At 46.0% G+C, this 14634-nt stretch overlaps 1 protein-coding gene across 1 annotated transcript in view; it reads right to left on the bottom strand.

Moving 5' to 3' along the window:
- LOC146009666 (protein-glutamine gamma-glutamyltransferase E-like) overlaps window positions 1–13863 on the bottom strand; it is a 74627-nt gene extending 60764 nt beyond the window's left edge. Inside the window, exons 1-4 of the mRNA XM_083150122.1 lie at window positions 13824–13863; window positions 11145–11333; window positions 5680–5898; window positions 1576–1694 (exon numbers count right to left, since the gene is read on the bottom strand). Coding sequence (XP_083006248.1) covers window positions 1576–1694; window positions 5680–5898; window positions 11145–11333; window positions 13824–13863 — 567 coding nt within the window. The remainder of the gene's footprint in view (window positions 1–1575; window positions 1695–5679; window positions 5899–11144; window positions 11334–13823) is intronic.
- Between the last annotated feature and the right edge of the window lie 771 nt (window positions 13864–14634).

Here is a 14634-nt window from a genome sequence, read left to right as displayed (position 1 = left end):
CAAACTCTGTCCTCGGAATCCCACGCAGTTCACAGTTTTCAGGTCAGCCGGTAGGTGCACTGGTGCATTTATTACGCATTGACACATTTTAAAAGATCCGCAGGTGGAGCTAATAATTTCACACGTGATTTTATTAGGAGACCTGCAAAACATGCACTGTGTAGGGTTCTGAGGACCGATTTTGAGAACCTGTGCTCTATTGTGTAGTAGGGTTGGGGCTAATATAATGAACCATGCACTTTTACCCTGAATCTTCCCTCCAGGATCTCCCAAATGTTATATTTGTTCCTTATTGACTTGTGGAAGGCAATTCAATTGTTTCTCTGCATTTAACTGCACCTTAATCCCCGACCAAACTGACAGGATGATAATTATTTGTGTTTTTCATGCAATTTGCGGCCAAATAGAAAGTGTATGAGCATTTGGAACTTTCTTGGTACCATTGGAAAAAGATGAATGAGAAGAGGGCAGTTATGTGGGTAGTAACTTAATTATGGGAGCTGATTATTTGCCAAATGTAGCATTCTCCGGAAGTCCTTATAATTAACAACATCTCCAGATGGTTTTAGGTATTGTAGCTGGTATGCTTCTACAATGTCTAAATACACAGTCACTAGTTCGACAACTAATGGTCGACAGTGACTAGGTCGACACCTGAAAATGGTCGACATACCATAGGTCGGCACTGACAGTAGGTTGACAGAAGCTTAAGGCCGACATGAACATGGTCGACCCGGCAGCTGGAAGATGCTATTATTATCATCATCATCACCAGGCAGTCATCAATCATCCGCTACTGACTGCCTGGCTACATTCAAAGTTTCTGTCCGGCCCCACCCACCTAAAAAGAAGGTGGGGTCAAAAATCACCAGGGCCTACCGGTGACTTCCCCTGGGTTATTTATTATTTCACATAATGGGGCAGAGATAAATGCAAGTGTGATAAGGAGAGATAAACGTCCACACTGGCGTAACTAAGCTACCGCAGCCCCCGCCATGGCGGGGAGGCGCAGAGTAACTATGGGCGCCTGGGGGGCTGCGGTGCTATAGTTACCCGCTACGCTGCTGCCCGGCCGCATCTGCGGTCACTGCCCGTCACTCGCTCCCGGCGCCGGCTCCTGCTGATAATGAAAAGTGACACTTAGAAAATGGCTGCCCCCGTATTGCAGACAGTTTTGGCAGCAATTTTCTAAGAGTCACTTTTCATTATCAGCAGGTGCCGGGAGCGAGTGACGGGACAGTGACGCAGATGCGGCCGGGCAGCAGCGCGACAGGTATGGGTATGAAGGGGGGGGGGTGGCGCGCCGGGGGGGGGGGCGCCGAAAAAATTTGGCGGGGGGGCGCAGAATATATAGTTACGCCACTGAACGTCCAGCCAATCATCTGCCAACTGCCATGTTACAGGCTGTGTTTGAAAAAAGTCAGTAAAGAGCTGATTGGCTGGACGTTTATCTCTCCTTATCACCCTTGCATTTATCTCTTGTTAAGGCTTAATACATCTGCCCCAGTGTGTGAAAGACAGCATGAACTACATGATCAATTGAATTATTTACACTGAAGTGTCTGTTATTATTACCTGTCCATAGTTCCAGGGAGCAGAAGATGGGTTTCCTGGTTCACCAATGAAGATAAGACCAAACTCTGACAAAACATATTCCTCCCTCTGAGCCTGGTCTGACAAGTAAACAAGATCACCTGAAAGGTAAAATTGAGACTGGGTGTTACCAGGACAAGCCTGAGCTGTCCTTTTCATGTCTGCGGAATTGTATTGGTATGATAACATACTGCATTACAAGCATTAGCAAAAGGGTGTCATAAATCCTGTCAGCCTGGATAGCTCTGTGACAACATGTAATACATATGCATATTAAGTATTGCATTAGCACGCATCACATTCAGGATTATGGTACATGAGCACGATTCTTTAATCTATATGTTGGTAGATAAGTGATGCTCATCTACATTGGTGATTTGGCATGCCAGGGTGCCATGGCACACAGTTTGGGAACCACTAATTTAATTTTAAAATAACCAGTAATAGCAATTGTTCTTAAGATTCCAACTATAATGTATCTGTTGCAGTCTAGAAAATTATTACTAGAACCTGATTGGACATGCCAAATACAGTAGCTACAGAAATAAAAAATAAAAATAACCACACACATTTATGTGGAAAGCAAATGTTGTCCTTTTTAAGCCAAATTATCCCCAAAATCCGTGGCAATGATGGTCAACATCAGATACAATGTGAAACAGGTCTGGTGGAAAATTCACTTGTCAGATCACCTCAATATGATAAAGTAGTCATTCAATGACAACTCACAGTAATTGGGGCTATGTGCCCAAATGGCAATATGTGTATAGATTGTTTTTTTTTTTATTCAGTAATTTTTATTGATTTTCCGAACATAACAATAACCTCAAACTACGTTAGACATCCTTTTTTCATAGGTGATATGTTGCAGTACAACGTATATACTACATATTGCAAACAGGCATGAGACATAGATTATAGTCAGGGGTTGTGGAACATCCCCATGTCAAGGACATAAAAACTAACATACCCGAAGGTGCCATTCTGGCACAGCTAGTTATATATATATATATATATATATATATATATATATATATATATATATATATATATATATATATATATATATATATATATATATATATCTATCTATCTATCTATCTATCTATCTATCTATCTATCTATCTATCTATCTATCTATCTATATATATATATATATATATATATATATATAGCATACAGGGGGTGGGCGGCACTCAGAAATAAAACACCACTCGATTCTTAGATATGCAACATAGGTGTATTCAGGCGCCTGAATACACCTATGTTGCATATCTAAGAATCGAGTGGTGTTTTATTTCTGAGTGCCGCCCACCCCCTGTATGCTGTTTGAAGTTCTTGGGATGGCACCAGCTCTGATGGCCTTATTGTGACGAGTGCCGGCATAACATGGATTTATATATATATATATCTATATATATATAGATATATATCTCTATATCTATATATATATATATATATATATATATATATATATATATACATATACAGGAGTATATAAAACAGTGTCGGTACATCAAATTATACAAAAACAGCTTGCAACAAATAAAAGTAGAACAGCAACAGATCAAGAACAGATTTCAATAGTATTAAAGGATTAATATCTAACTATTTATTTATCTAAAAATCCCCTTTCAAAACAACCCCCCCCCCATAACCCCTCAAAGCAAACCTACCACATAACCCCCCACGGTACTTATGTATTATCTGGGCTCCCATGTTAAATGCACCCCATTTTTTCATACCCCTACTATCCAACTACGCATGGAGTTGATTTTATATAATGTGGCGAGCGCAGCGAGCCACCGTGCCCGAAGCGTGGCGAGCGGACGCGGTCTCATAAGAAAAACGGGAGCCCAGATATTACATAAGTACCCCACCCTGTACAACCCACCCCCAACTCAGGTGTACTTGGATCCCATAAAGAAACCTACCCCTAACCTATAGGAGAACGTAAATTAGTGGCCCTTAGCTTCTATAGAAGCTAATTGTGTCAAAAATCTAACCTACCACTCCCAAGTGGCATAGCTAGGGTAGAGCATGAGCTCCGGGTGCCGAAAGTTGACAGGGCTCCGCAAACGGCATCCCTGCCTTGTATGCCGCCCGCAAGCTCAGGAGTCTCAGGCGTCAGACAGTCTACAGAAAAATGGCCGCTGGCCTCCTGCACTGAGGTCTAGTGCAGGAGACTTGTACAGAGGGTGGGGTAGGTAGGTTGTAGGCACCGGCGGCTAGCAGGAAATAGCCTGTGTCAAACACAGGCTGCTGGGCATACCACCTACTTCACTGCTGCCCGCCTCAGTGTCCGGCGTCAAGACTCATCAGGTAAGACTGTACAGGGGGAGCAGCCTGTGGGGTCCTGTTATTATACAGAGGGAGCAGTCTGTGGGGTCCTGTTATTATACAGGGGGAGCAGCCTGTGGGGTCCTGTTATTATACAGGGAGAGCAGCCTGTGGGGTCCTGTTATAATACAGGTGGAGCAACTTGTGGGGCCCTGTTATTATACAGGGGGAGCAGTCTGTGGGGTCCTGTTATTATACAAGGGGAGCAGCCTGTGGGGTCCTGCTATTATACAGGGGGGAGCAGCCAGGAGGTGCATATATAATAATGTAATAGGGTGTCGGGTGTGTGTGTGTGTTTGTGTGTCGGCCTGCTACAAATCGGGGGAGGGGGGGGGCAGGGCAAGCATGCCCAGGCTACCCCTCCCATACTCTGGGCCCTGGGACTATTCAATTCACTGCGCTGTTATACTCGACCAGAGGATTTCTCCTTGCACCCCACCTTTGCTACAAACAGAAATCCTACTCAAGTAGTGTTGCAAACAACATCACAGCAGGCACTTACTGTAAGTAGAAGAATATCAGAAGAACACCCAGTTTAAGTGGTAAGAACTGTCAATCTCTGACCAGGGCCGGTGCTAGGCACCGGAGCGCCCTAGGCGGGGGGGCTCCCCGACGCTCGCCTGCTCCATGGGCAGTATCTCACCGGGTGGCGGGGGCAGCATGGGGGGAGGAGAGTGTACACTCACCTCCTTTTGCTGCCGGTGGCCGTGCTGCTGCTGCCGCTGAGTATCTTCACGGGGGGCGGGGGGAGGATGTGCGATGCGGCAGCAGCGCGGAGGGGAGGAAGAGTGTCACAGTCTCCGGCTTGTGCTGCTGGATCTGCGGGGAGCTCCGGGGCGCAGGGCTCTGGCCAGACTCCGGCTCCTCGCTGTACTGGACGGCTGGGGGGTGAGCCTGGCTGCAGGCAGGGCTCTCCCTGGACCCCACCTGGGTTGCTCAGACACAGGCTGAGCTTAGAGCGCAGGCTGGCCAGACACAGGCTGCGGTTGTCCCCTTGCTGCTGCCACGAGTATCCCCACAGGGGGCGGGGGGGGGGTGCGTGATGCGGCGGCAGCAGCACGGAGGGAGGAGGAGTGTGTCCTCTCACCTCCGGCTGCCGGTGCTGCTGTTGCTGCCAAGTCTCGACGGGCACAGGCGATGCGGCGGGCGAGGACGACACCTAGTCCAACTTCCGCCCTCCAGTGGCCGGCGCCCTAGACAAATGCCTAAAGCTGCCTAGTGGTGGCGCCGGCCCTGTCTCTGACATAACAACCAGGTCAATTGAATAGCTCTGGGACCTCCTTCCTGGTGGTCCTTCAGTTGCTTTGAAATATACTGTGTCCGTGCAGCTAAGTTAGCAGCTGTTAACTGTTAGGGTCATTTATTTATGCTCTGTATTCCCTTTAATGTGTTGCAACATATCCAGTAATGCAGATGTTTTCGAAACAATGGCGCATAACCATCTGTAAACCAATCAATGGTTTAAGACATTTATAGTACATTGCTAACATGTGAAAATTAAAAAAACACTAACATTACATCGCAACCAGCAACAGATGATGGCAATCATTAGCCTCATGGAGTCAAATAAAACACCACCAAGATCAGTCTAAAAACATTAATGGTTCAGACCATCAATAACCTATGGCCAACCCTACTTTAGACCCCTGGCACTTCATTACAAAACTGGGTTATACTATTAGATTATCCTTTCTGAACCTTTGAGGTACATTATGAAAAAAAGGACTTAAATTATTTGAACTTTACCTGGAGCCCAAGGGTTGAAGAGCAGTATGAATTCTCCAATTCGCCTGCCGCCTCCATTAGCAGCCTGCACAGTTAGAGCATAACGCCCAATCACAGCATCACTTGGTGTGAAAAGAGTAAATGTTACAGTGGTAGAATCACTTGCTCCTCTTTGGGCTCCCCAGCTGTTTGTTGAAGACACGGTGGAGTCTGTGAAACTGTTTTCAAGGAGGGAGTTTCCTGGTATTATACAAATAAATGTAAGATTCATTTTTAGTGTTGTAGTTATATAGAACAACAAACTGGAAAACAAGGTGATATTGAGCGCTGATTAAATAATTCTGCACTGCAGCTGCACCAAAAAGGGGGATTACCTAAACCCCTTATAATAGAACCAAGCAGACAAAAAAAGAATATGGAGCAGCGCTGTGCTGAACAATTAGAAAATATTTTTATTTTAAAATATAAAATATAACAATATTGTGGCCAACAATAGACAAACAAGACTCACAACATATAATTTGTTAGTCCATTCCCATCCCTCAGAACTGGTTAATACTTGTTAGCATGCATGTTTAGAACTTTTTGTGGATTTTTTAGCAGATATATTCAAGTAACAGTCCTCTCACTTGCTGTGCACATACAAGATTTTTAGAATAATACTTATGATTTTAAAGCTCAAGAGCAGTGATGGGGTGTATGGGGCTGTAGATACCGCGATGCTTCTCCGACCGGTGGTTCTCTCCAATTACACGGTCATATCCGAGAATTGATCGTTGGTGGTGTCTAGTGGTAGCCAGAAAATGTCCCCTTTGTTCCTCAACGCGTTTCTCTGCCTCAAGATACTTTTCAGCGGCTTCCTCAGGAAGCCGCTGAAAAGTATCTTGAGGCGGAGAAACGCGTTGTGGACATTTTCTGGCTACCACTAGACACCACTAGACACCACCAACGATCAATTCTCGGATATGACCATGTAATTGGAGAGCCACCGGTCGGAGAAGCATTGCGGTATCTATAGCCCTCTATACCCCATCACTGCTCTTGAGCTTTAAAATCATAGTATTATTCTAAAAATCTTGTATGTGCACAGCAAGTGAGAGGACTGTTACTTGAATATATCTGCTAAAAAATCCACAAAAAGGACTAAACATGCATGCTAACAAGTATTAACCAGTTCTGAGGGATGGGAATGGACTAACAAATTATATGTTGTGAGTCTTGTTTGTCTATTGTTGGCCACAATATTGTTATATTTTATATTTTAATTGTTCAGCACAGCGCTGCTCCATATTCTTTTTTTGTAGTTATATAGTTTGTCATCACAGATTACATAAAAACTCTATTGGGGGGGGGGGGGGGGGTGATGTCGACAACTGTAATAGGTAAAGGTTGCACCTTTTGAATATAGTATAGTGAAAGCTATCACTACACTAGTGGTTCCCAAACTGTGTGCCAAGACACTCGGGGGTACTTTGGAACCAATGGGTGCCTTGGGTGCCCAGGACCAATTCCAATTATGTATGGTCAATTTAATAGGTCAATTTAATAGGCAAAAACACTATTTGCAACTTCCAATATCAAATATGTGGACAAATAGAGGCAAATCATGTCCCTTACCACATATCTGACCGTAAGGATGATATGCACACATAATTTACTAAACTTAATGTTTTTTTATTTTCTGATATCTCGGTAAGAAATTTGATACTCTAGGGCAGTGGTGGCCATCCTGTGGCTCTTGAGCCTCATGCGGCTCTCCCCCTTGTAAAGTGCGGCTCCTGCTCCCACTGCTGCCCGCCGTCAACCGTCTGTCCCAGTCCCCCCTGCTGCCAGTTCCCTGAATCCCTTCTCCTTCTGAGGGGAGGAGAGCGTGCATCGCGCATCTCTCCTACCCCTTACTGTGCATTCTTGTGACTGGGCCGTCTGCCAATCAGAGCTCGTGGGCCAGCAGCCAATCAGGAGCCGGCCAGCGAGCTTTGATTGGTGGGCGGCCCAGTCACAGGGAAGTGAGGGGGAAGGAGACGCGCGGTGTACTGTGCTCTCCTCCCATTGGTGACATGACAGGAGGACTGCAGGGGGACACCAGACTGTCCTCTACCCGCCTGGCAGCAGCAGCAACAACAGTGAGTGCTGCTGCTGGAAAATTTGCACTGTGGGGGCATAGCAGTTTGTGGCACTGTGGGGGCATAGCAGTTGGTGGCACTGTGGGGGCATAGCAGTTGGTGGCACTGTGGGGGCATAGCAGTTGGTGGCACTGTGGGGGCATAGCAGTTTGTGGCACTGTGGGGGGCATAGCAGTTTGTGGCACTGTGGGGGCATAGCAGTTTTTGGCACTGTGGGGGCATACCAGCTTTTTGGCACTGTGGGGGCATACCCGGCACCGTGTGGTGCATACCTGGCACCGTGGGGGGCATATGTGTATCTGGCACTATTGGGGGCATATGTATATATATGGCACTGCACTATTGGAGGCATATTTGTATCACACCCACCCAAGGGGTCAAATAGACTACGCCCCTTTTTTTGGCGCATGCGCCTTCGGCGCGCGCATGATGTCGGCTCTTTAGCTTGACTACTGATATTTTTCGGCTCTTTACCTCTGACCGGTTGGCCACCCCTGCTCTAGGGTGTTGTATTTCAAAAACATTTTGGAACCACTGCTTCAAATTTTTTTAGTGACCACATCATCTTCACATGGATAATTTACATGGATAACTCTGCAATGTACTAAATGTAACTCACAGGTGCACCTGGACCAAGACAAAACTGCAACCTGCATTAAGGGCCTCATGAGTCTGGGGCTGAAAATGTTCAAGGACCTACTATGAGAAGCAAAGGGGTGGAGATCGGTGCTTTGTTGCGTGTGCCATGTAGACATGCAGACACTTATCAGACCTATTGGGTGACATTTAATGAGATGCGAAAATGTGACTTTTGTGATATTTTCGGCAAAAACGTCCAAAATCGCACTTTTTCCTGAATCCGCATATTTAATGAGATTCAAAAAACGTCAAAAGCCGCCAATTTTGCGCGAAATCGCACTTTCTAAAAGTGCGATTTTTACTCTCGCCGGCACGCGCATCCAGATGTTTTCCCGTTGAAAAGTATACAGTTTGCATATTTAATGAGATGCGAATTTGGGAAATGTGTCTAAAACTCGCCAAAAAAATCAGACCAGGTTCTGATATCCGAATTGGCCAGAACCCTGCACAGATCATTGAGATCTGTGCATGGTCCTGTGTTAAAAAAAAAGTGTTAAAGTTTTTTTTTTTTTTTTTTAAATGGGGTGGGGTTCCCCCTCCTGAGCATAACCAGCCCCGGGCTCATTGAGCCGGACCTGGTACCAAAAATACGGGGGACATAAAGCGTAGGGGTCCCCCGTATTTCTGAAACCAGTCCCGGACTCCAACAGCCCGCGGTGTCATGCCACAGCCGGGGGACACTTTCTACATAAGATCCCCCGGCCGAAAAATGAGCACCGTGGCTGGTCAGCCTTGGACGGGGTACCTGGAGGAGTGGGTGCCCCCCCCCCAATAAAGGGTTCCCCCCCATGCTTCACTTGTCCAGGGCTGAAGCCCGGGGCTGTCACCGGCGTCCGTGCCCAGTGGACGCCGGCCTGATGGGGTTAAATCTCACATCCGTAACATTGCTTTATGCAGGAGAACTATAAGTGCCAGCAGACCTCCCCCGCAGGCTGAGACTTGGACAACCACAAGTCCCAGCATGCGGGGCATTAATGTTTCGGCCGGGGGACCTTATGTAAAAAGTGTCCCCTGGCTGTGGCATGACACCGCAGGCTGTTGGAGCCCGGTGCTGGATTCAAAATACAGGGGACCCCCAGATTTTTTGTCCCCCATGTTTTTGGAACCAGGAACAGTCCAAGAGTCCGGGGCTGGTTTCAGAAATACGGGGGACCCGTACGCTTTTTGTCCCCCATATTTTTGGAACCAGTTCCGGCTCGATGAGCCCGGGGCTGGTTATGCTCAAGATGGGGGGCCTCACGCCGTTTTTTTTTTTTTTTTTACCAAAAACAAAATCGCACATTACCTCAAATTCGCACATTATCGCACTTAATTGCACTTTTCTTTCCGGAACACGCACCTCATTAAATATGCGAATCCGCAGCAAAAATACGATATTAAAGTGTGATAATGGGTGATTTTGAAAAGGGCGAAAAAAAACCCCATCCTATTAAATGTCACCCTCTATCTCCTTAAATATGTACAAGTAAAAACATTGCATCATTTTGTGGGGAAATACATTTTAATCCTGATCGCTCCGATTGGCTTAGCATGCTAGTGGGTGGTGGTTATCATGCTGTCATGAGGATAGGCCTATTTTTATGTGGAGGCCTGGAATGGTAGCTCCATCCGTCCCATTGTACAGCATTGTCAGTGTTGGCGAGAAAGGGAATGCAAGATACCTCTCCTCCAAATACCCTTAAATAGGCATAGGTTTATGCCACCGGAGGTTGGCGGAACCAAACTCTTGAAAACAAAGTTTGGTACATTGGGGTAATGCTGCAGTTTCCTTTGCTAATAATGGGGATAATAATAATAATGATGGGGATTATTGTCTGCACTGAGCTTTTCCGAATAGGGTTGCATACGTTGTTTCGGTACAATTTAAATAAAAACCTACTTAGTAAATAGGCCTAAGTACTAAGCCTTATGGGGCCTACACATGTAGCAATTTAGCATTTTCTAAGTGATCTCACTCACTTTTATAAGCAATCACACTTACTTAGAAAATGCCCCTACATCGCTCTGTGTGTAAGGGCATAGGGATAGCAATGTGTAGCCCCGCACGCCACTATCTCCTGGCGATTAATATCCAGCATGCTAGATAGATCTAGTTGTATGCTGGGCAGGGCCAGTGTTCTCAGTGGAGAATACTGGCCCTGACAGATCGCTCAGCACACATCGCTGACTCATTGCTGTGTGCTAAGCGATCTTGCTGAGCGTTCTGAGCAATCTAGCATTGCTCAGAAAGCTCAGCAATGTCGCTACGTGTGTAAGCCCCATTAGAGGGAAATAAAGTAACAACCAACCAGTTCTAAACATCTTAGGAGTGCATTGGCTTGTACTTTATCTCCGTCCATTTTCTTACATACTGGTTTGTAGAGAGATATAGTGGAAACATATAGGGGGAAATTTTATAGTATGAGAGATTCAGAAAGTGAGAGATTTGGTAAGAAATCTCCTGTTTTTTTTTAAAGCAGCAATCATTTACACTGCTTGATTTTGCAGGGTAAATGATTGCCGCTTTAAAAACACTGAAGATTTCTTACCAAATCTCCCACTTTCTGAATTTCTCATCCTAATACATTTCACCCATACAGTAAACCAATCAGCGTTTAGCTGTCATTTTGCAGGCTGTGTTTAAAAAAACGACAGGAGCTTATTGATTGGTACTTTTCCTCTCACCAAACTTTGATACATATGCCCCATGGATCCCAAAGTGTGTACCTTATTACTACTGCTTACCTCCTGCTGTAGTTACAAGACTAGTCGTGAACTGCACCCGGTTTTCAGCTTTCAGAGCTGCACTAAAGGTCAGGGTGATCTTAATTTCCTGCCCCCTGCGCACAACCAGGTCATTGCCTATGTATCCGCTGCAGTTGTGTGCTGATTTATTGGCATTTACCTGAAAGTTGTAGTCAGTTATCTGTAGAGCTGCAAGAAAAAAGCAAAGTATTGTACAATGGCTTTCATATGTTCTTGGCTGATACTTGCTTTGTTATATGACATATCACAACCATTTTGTGTATACAAGAATATGTTACCCGTTCCCTTCACAACCCATTAGTGTATATTTATATGTATATTTTGTTTTCACCTTGACAAAGGGGCTAGTCCCCGAAACGTTGGAGATTTATTTGTACAAATAAAAAAATTCCTATTGGAGTGCCGCCGCCTGTCTGCTACTTCCTTACTATCAATCTGATCCGGAGGGCACCCAGGTACTTGGATTTGAAAGTTGGAGTGCCGATCCGCCACCACAGCTCTCTCTCTCTCTCTCTCTCTATATATATATATATATATATATATATATATATATTTATACACACTGCGTAACTATAGCACCGCAGCCCCCGCCACCGCGCGGGGGGGTGGGGGGGCGCGCTGTGCATGTGGGGGTGCCGGGGGCTGCGGTGCTATAGTTACACCCCCCCAATCCCCCGCAGACTTACCTATCTCGCTGGTCCCGACGGCTCCGTTCTTCTGCTGAGGATCACCACAAAATGGCCGCCCCCATATAGCACACTGTTCTCTGAAACTGTCTGCTGTATGGGGGCGGCCATTTTGTGGTGGTCCTCAGCAGAAGAATGGAGCCGCCGGGACCAGCGTGATAGGTAAGGCTGCGGGGGATTGGGGGGGGGGGGGGTGTTTGCATGGGCGGCGGGGCGTGCTTGGCGGGGAGGCGGCGGGGGGGGGGGGGGGGGGGACGGTGCCCAAAACTTAGCTACACCACTGTGTGTATATATATATATATATATATATACACACACACACACACACACACACACACACACACACACACTGACTACTAGCAGCTGGCATGTAGAAATGTTTGGCACATGTACTTGACTCATATTGTACCTCTGACTAGCACGTTGGCATAATGTGCTTTACATTGCTGTTAGCAGAAAGTGTGACACACCAACTGGAATCTCAGCACTTTTAATTTACTTCTCAATAAGTTTCTATGATTTCTCAGTAATAAGGAAGTTATGTGTGTTTTGTGTATGGATCACATACTGCGTAACTATAGCACCGCAGCCCCCGCGCGCGGGGGGGGGCGCTGTGCATGTGGGGGTGCCGGGGGCTGCGGTGCTATAGTTACACCCCCCCCCAATCCCCCGCAGACTTACCTATCTCGCTGGTCCCGACGGCTCCGTTCTTCTGCTGAGGATCACCACAAAATGGCCGCCCCCATATAGCACACTGTTCTCTGAAACTGTGTGCTGTATGGGGGCGGCCATTTTGTGGTGGTCCTCAGCAGAAGAATGGAGCCACCGGGACCAGCGTGATAGGTAAGGCTGCGGGGGATTGGGGGGGGTGTTTGCATGGGCGGCGGGGCGTGCTTGGCGGGGAGGCGGCGGGGGGGGGGGGGGGGGGCGGGACGGTGCCCAAAACTTAGCTACGCCACTGTGTGTATATATATATATACACACACACACACACACACACACACACACACACACACACACTGACTACTAGCAGCTGGCATGTAGAAATGTTTGGCACATGTACTTGACTCATATTGTACCTCTGACTAGCACGTTGGCATAATGTGCTTTACATTGCTGTTAGCAGAAAGTGTGACACACCAACTGGAATCTCAGCACTAAATTTACTTCTCAATAGGTTTCTATGATTTCTCAGTAATAAGGAAGTTATGTGTGTTTTGTGTATGGATCAACTTGGACCAGCTAAACAGGTACTTAAGCAAGGATTAAGCAATTTCAGTATAAACTTGCTCATTGATGCTTCCTATGTTGGTTTAGAGCAGAGATGAGGAACCTCTGGTCTTCCAGCTGATGTCGAACTACACATGCCGCTCTATGCATTTCTATGAGCCACAAAAGCAAATTAGACACAAGCGCATGGCGACGGGATTACACCAAATGCCACAGTCGCACATGGTGATTTGTGCGGCAACGATCATGGCGACAGTGGGGCAAAAAAAGTATTTGAACAGCCACCGATTGTGCAAATTGAGCCACTTAAAATGATAAGAGAGGTCTGTAATTAGGTACACTTCAACTGTGAGAGACAGAATGTTGGGGAAAAAAACAGGAAATCACATTGTATGATTTTTAAATAATTTATTAGTATGTTCTGAAATAAATATTTGGACAATCAAAAAGTTAAACTTAATACTTTGTAATATAACCTTGGTTGGCAATTACAGAGGTCAAACTTTCCTTTAGTTCTTGACCAGGTTTTCACACACTGTAGCAGGTATTTTACCATGCAGATCTTCTCTAGATCTGTCATGTTTTGAAGTTGTTGATGGGCAACACGGACTTTAAACTCCCTCCACAGATTTTAGATTGGGTTTAGGCCTGGAGACTGGATAGACCACTCCAGGACCCAGGTGTGTTTGGGGTCATTGTCATGCTGGAAGACCCAGCCACGTTCCATCTTCAATGCTCTTACTGAGAGATGGAGGTTTTTGGACAAAAATCTCAGGATACATGGCCCCATTCATCCTCTTCTTAATCCGGATCAGTCATCCTGTCATCTTTGCAGAAAAACAGCCCCAAAACATGATGTTTCCACCCCCATGCTTCACAGTGGGTATGGTGTTTTGGGATGCCACTCATCATTTTTCTCCCTCCATCCATGGTCACTGGCAAACTTTACACAGGCCTGGTTTAAGCAGGGGGACCTTTTGGGTGCTGCAGGATTTGAATACAACATAGTGTGTTACTAATGGTAACCTTTGTGACTGTGGTCCCAACTCTCTTGAGGTCATTGATCAGGTCCCCCCATTTAGTTCTGGGCTGATACCCCATGAGGTGAGATCTTCCATGGAGCCCCAGGTCGAGGGATATTGTCAGTGATCTTGTATTTCTTCCATTTTTTTATAATTGCGCCAACGGTTCTCGTCTCACCAAGCTGCCTACATATTGTCAAGTAGCTCATCCCAGCCTTGTGCAGCTCTACAACTTTGCCCCTGGTGTCCTTAGACAGCTCTCTGGTCTTGGCCATGGTGGAGAGTCTAACTGTTTGAGGGTGTGGACAGGTGTATATTATACAGATAGCCAGTTCAAACAGGTGCCATTAATGAAGGTAACGAGTGGAGGATAGAAGAGCTTCTTAAAGAATAAGTAACATGTCCATGAGAGTCAGAAATCTTACCGGTTGGTAGGTGTCCAAATTTATTTTCCACAAGAATATACTGATAAATTGATTTAAAATCATACAATGTTTCCACATTCTGTCACATTCTGTCGCTCACAGTTGA

This window comes from Crinia signifera, chromosome 6, assembly GCF_055691185.1.
Source record: "Crinia signifera chromosome 6, ASM5569118v1, whole genome shotgun sequence".
NCBI lineage: Eukaryota > Metazoa > Chordata > Amphibia > Anura > Myobatrachidae > Crinia > Crinia signifera.
Note: the sequence above shows the minus strand (reverse complement) of the source record. Positions and strands in the feature narration are given on the sequence as shown.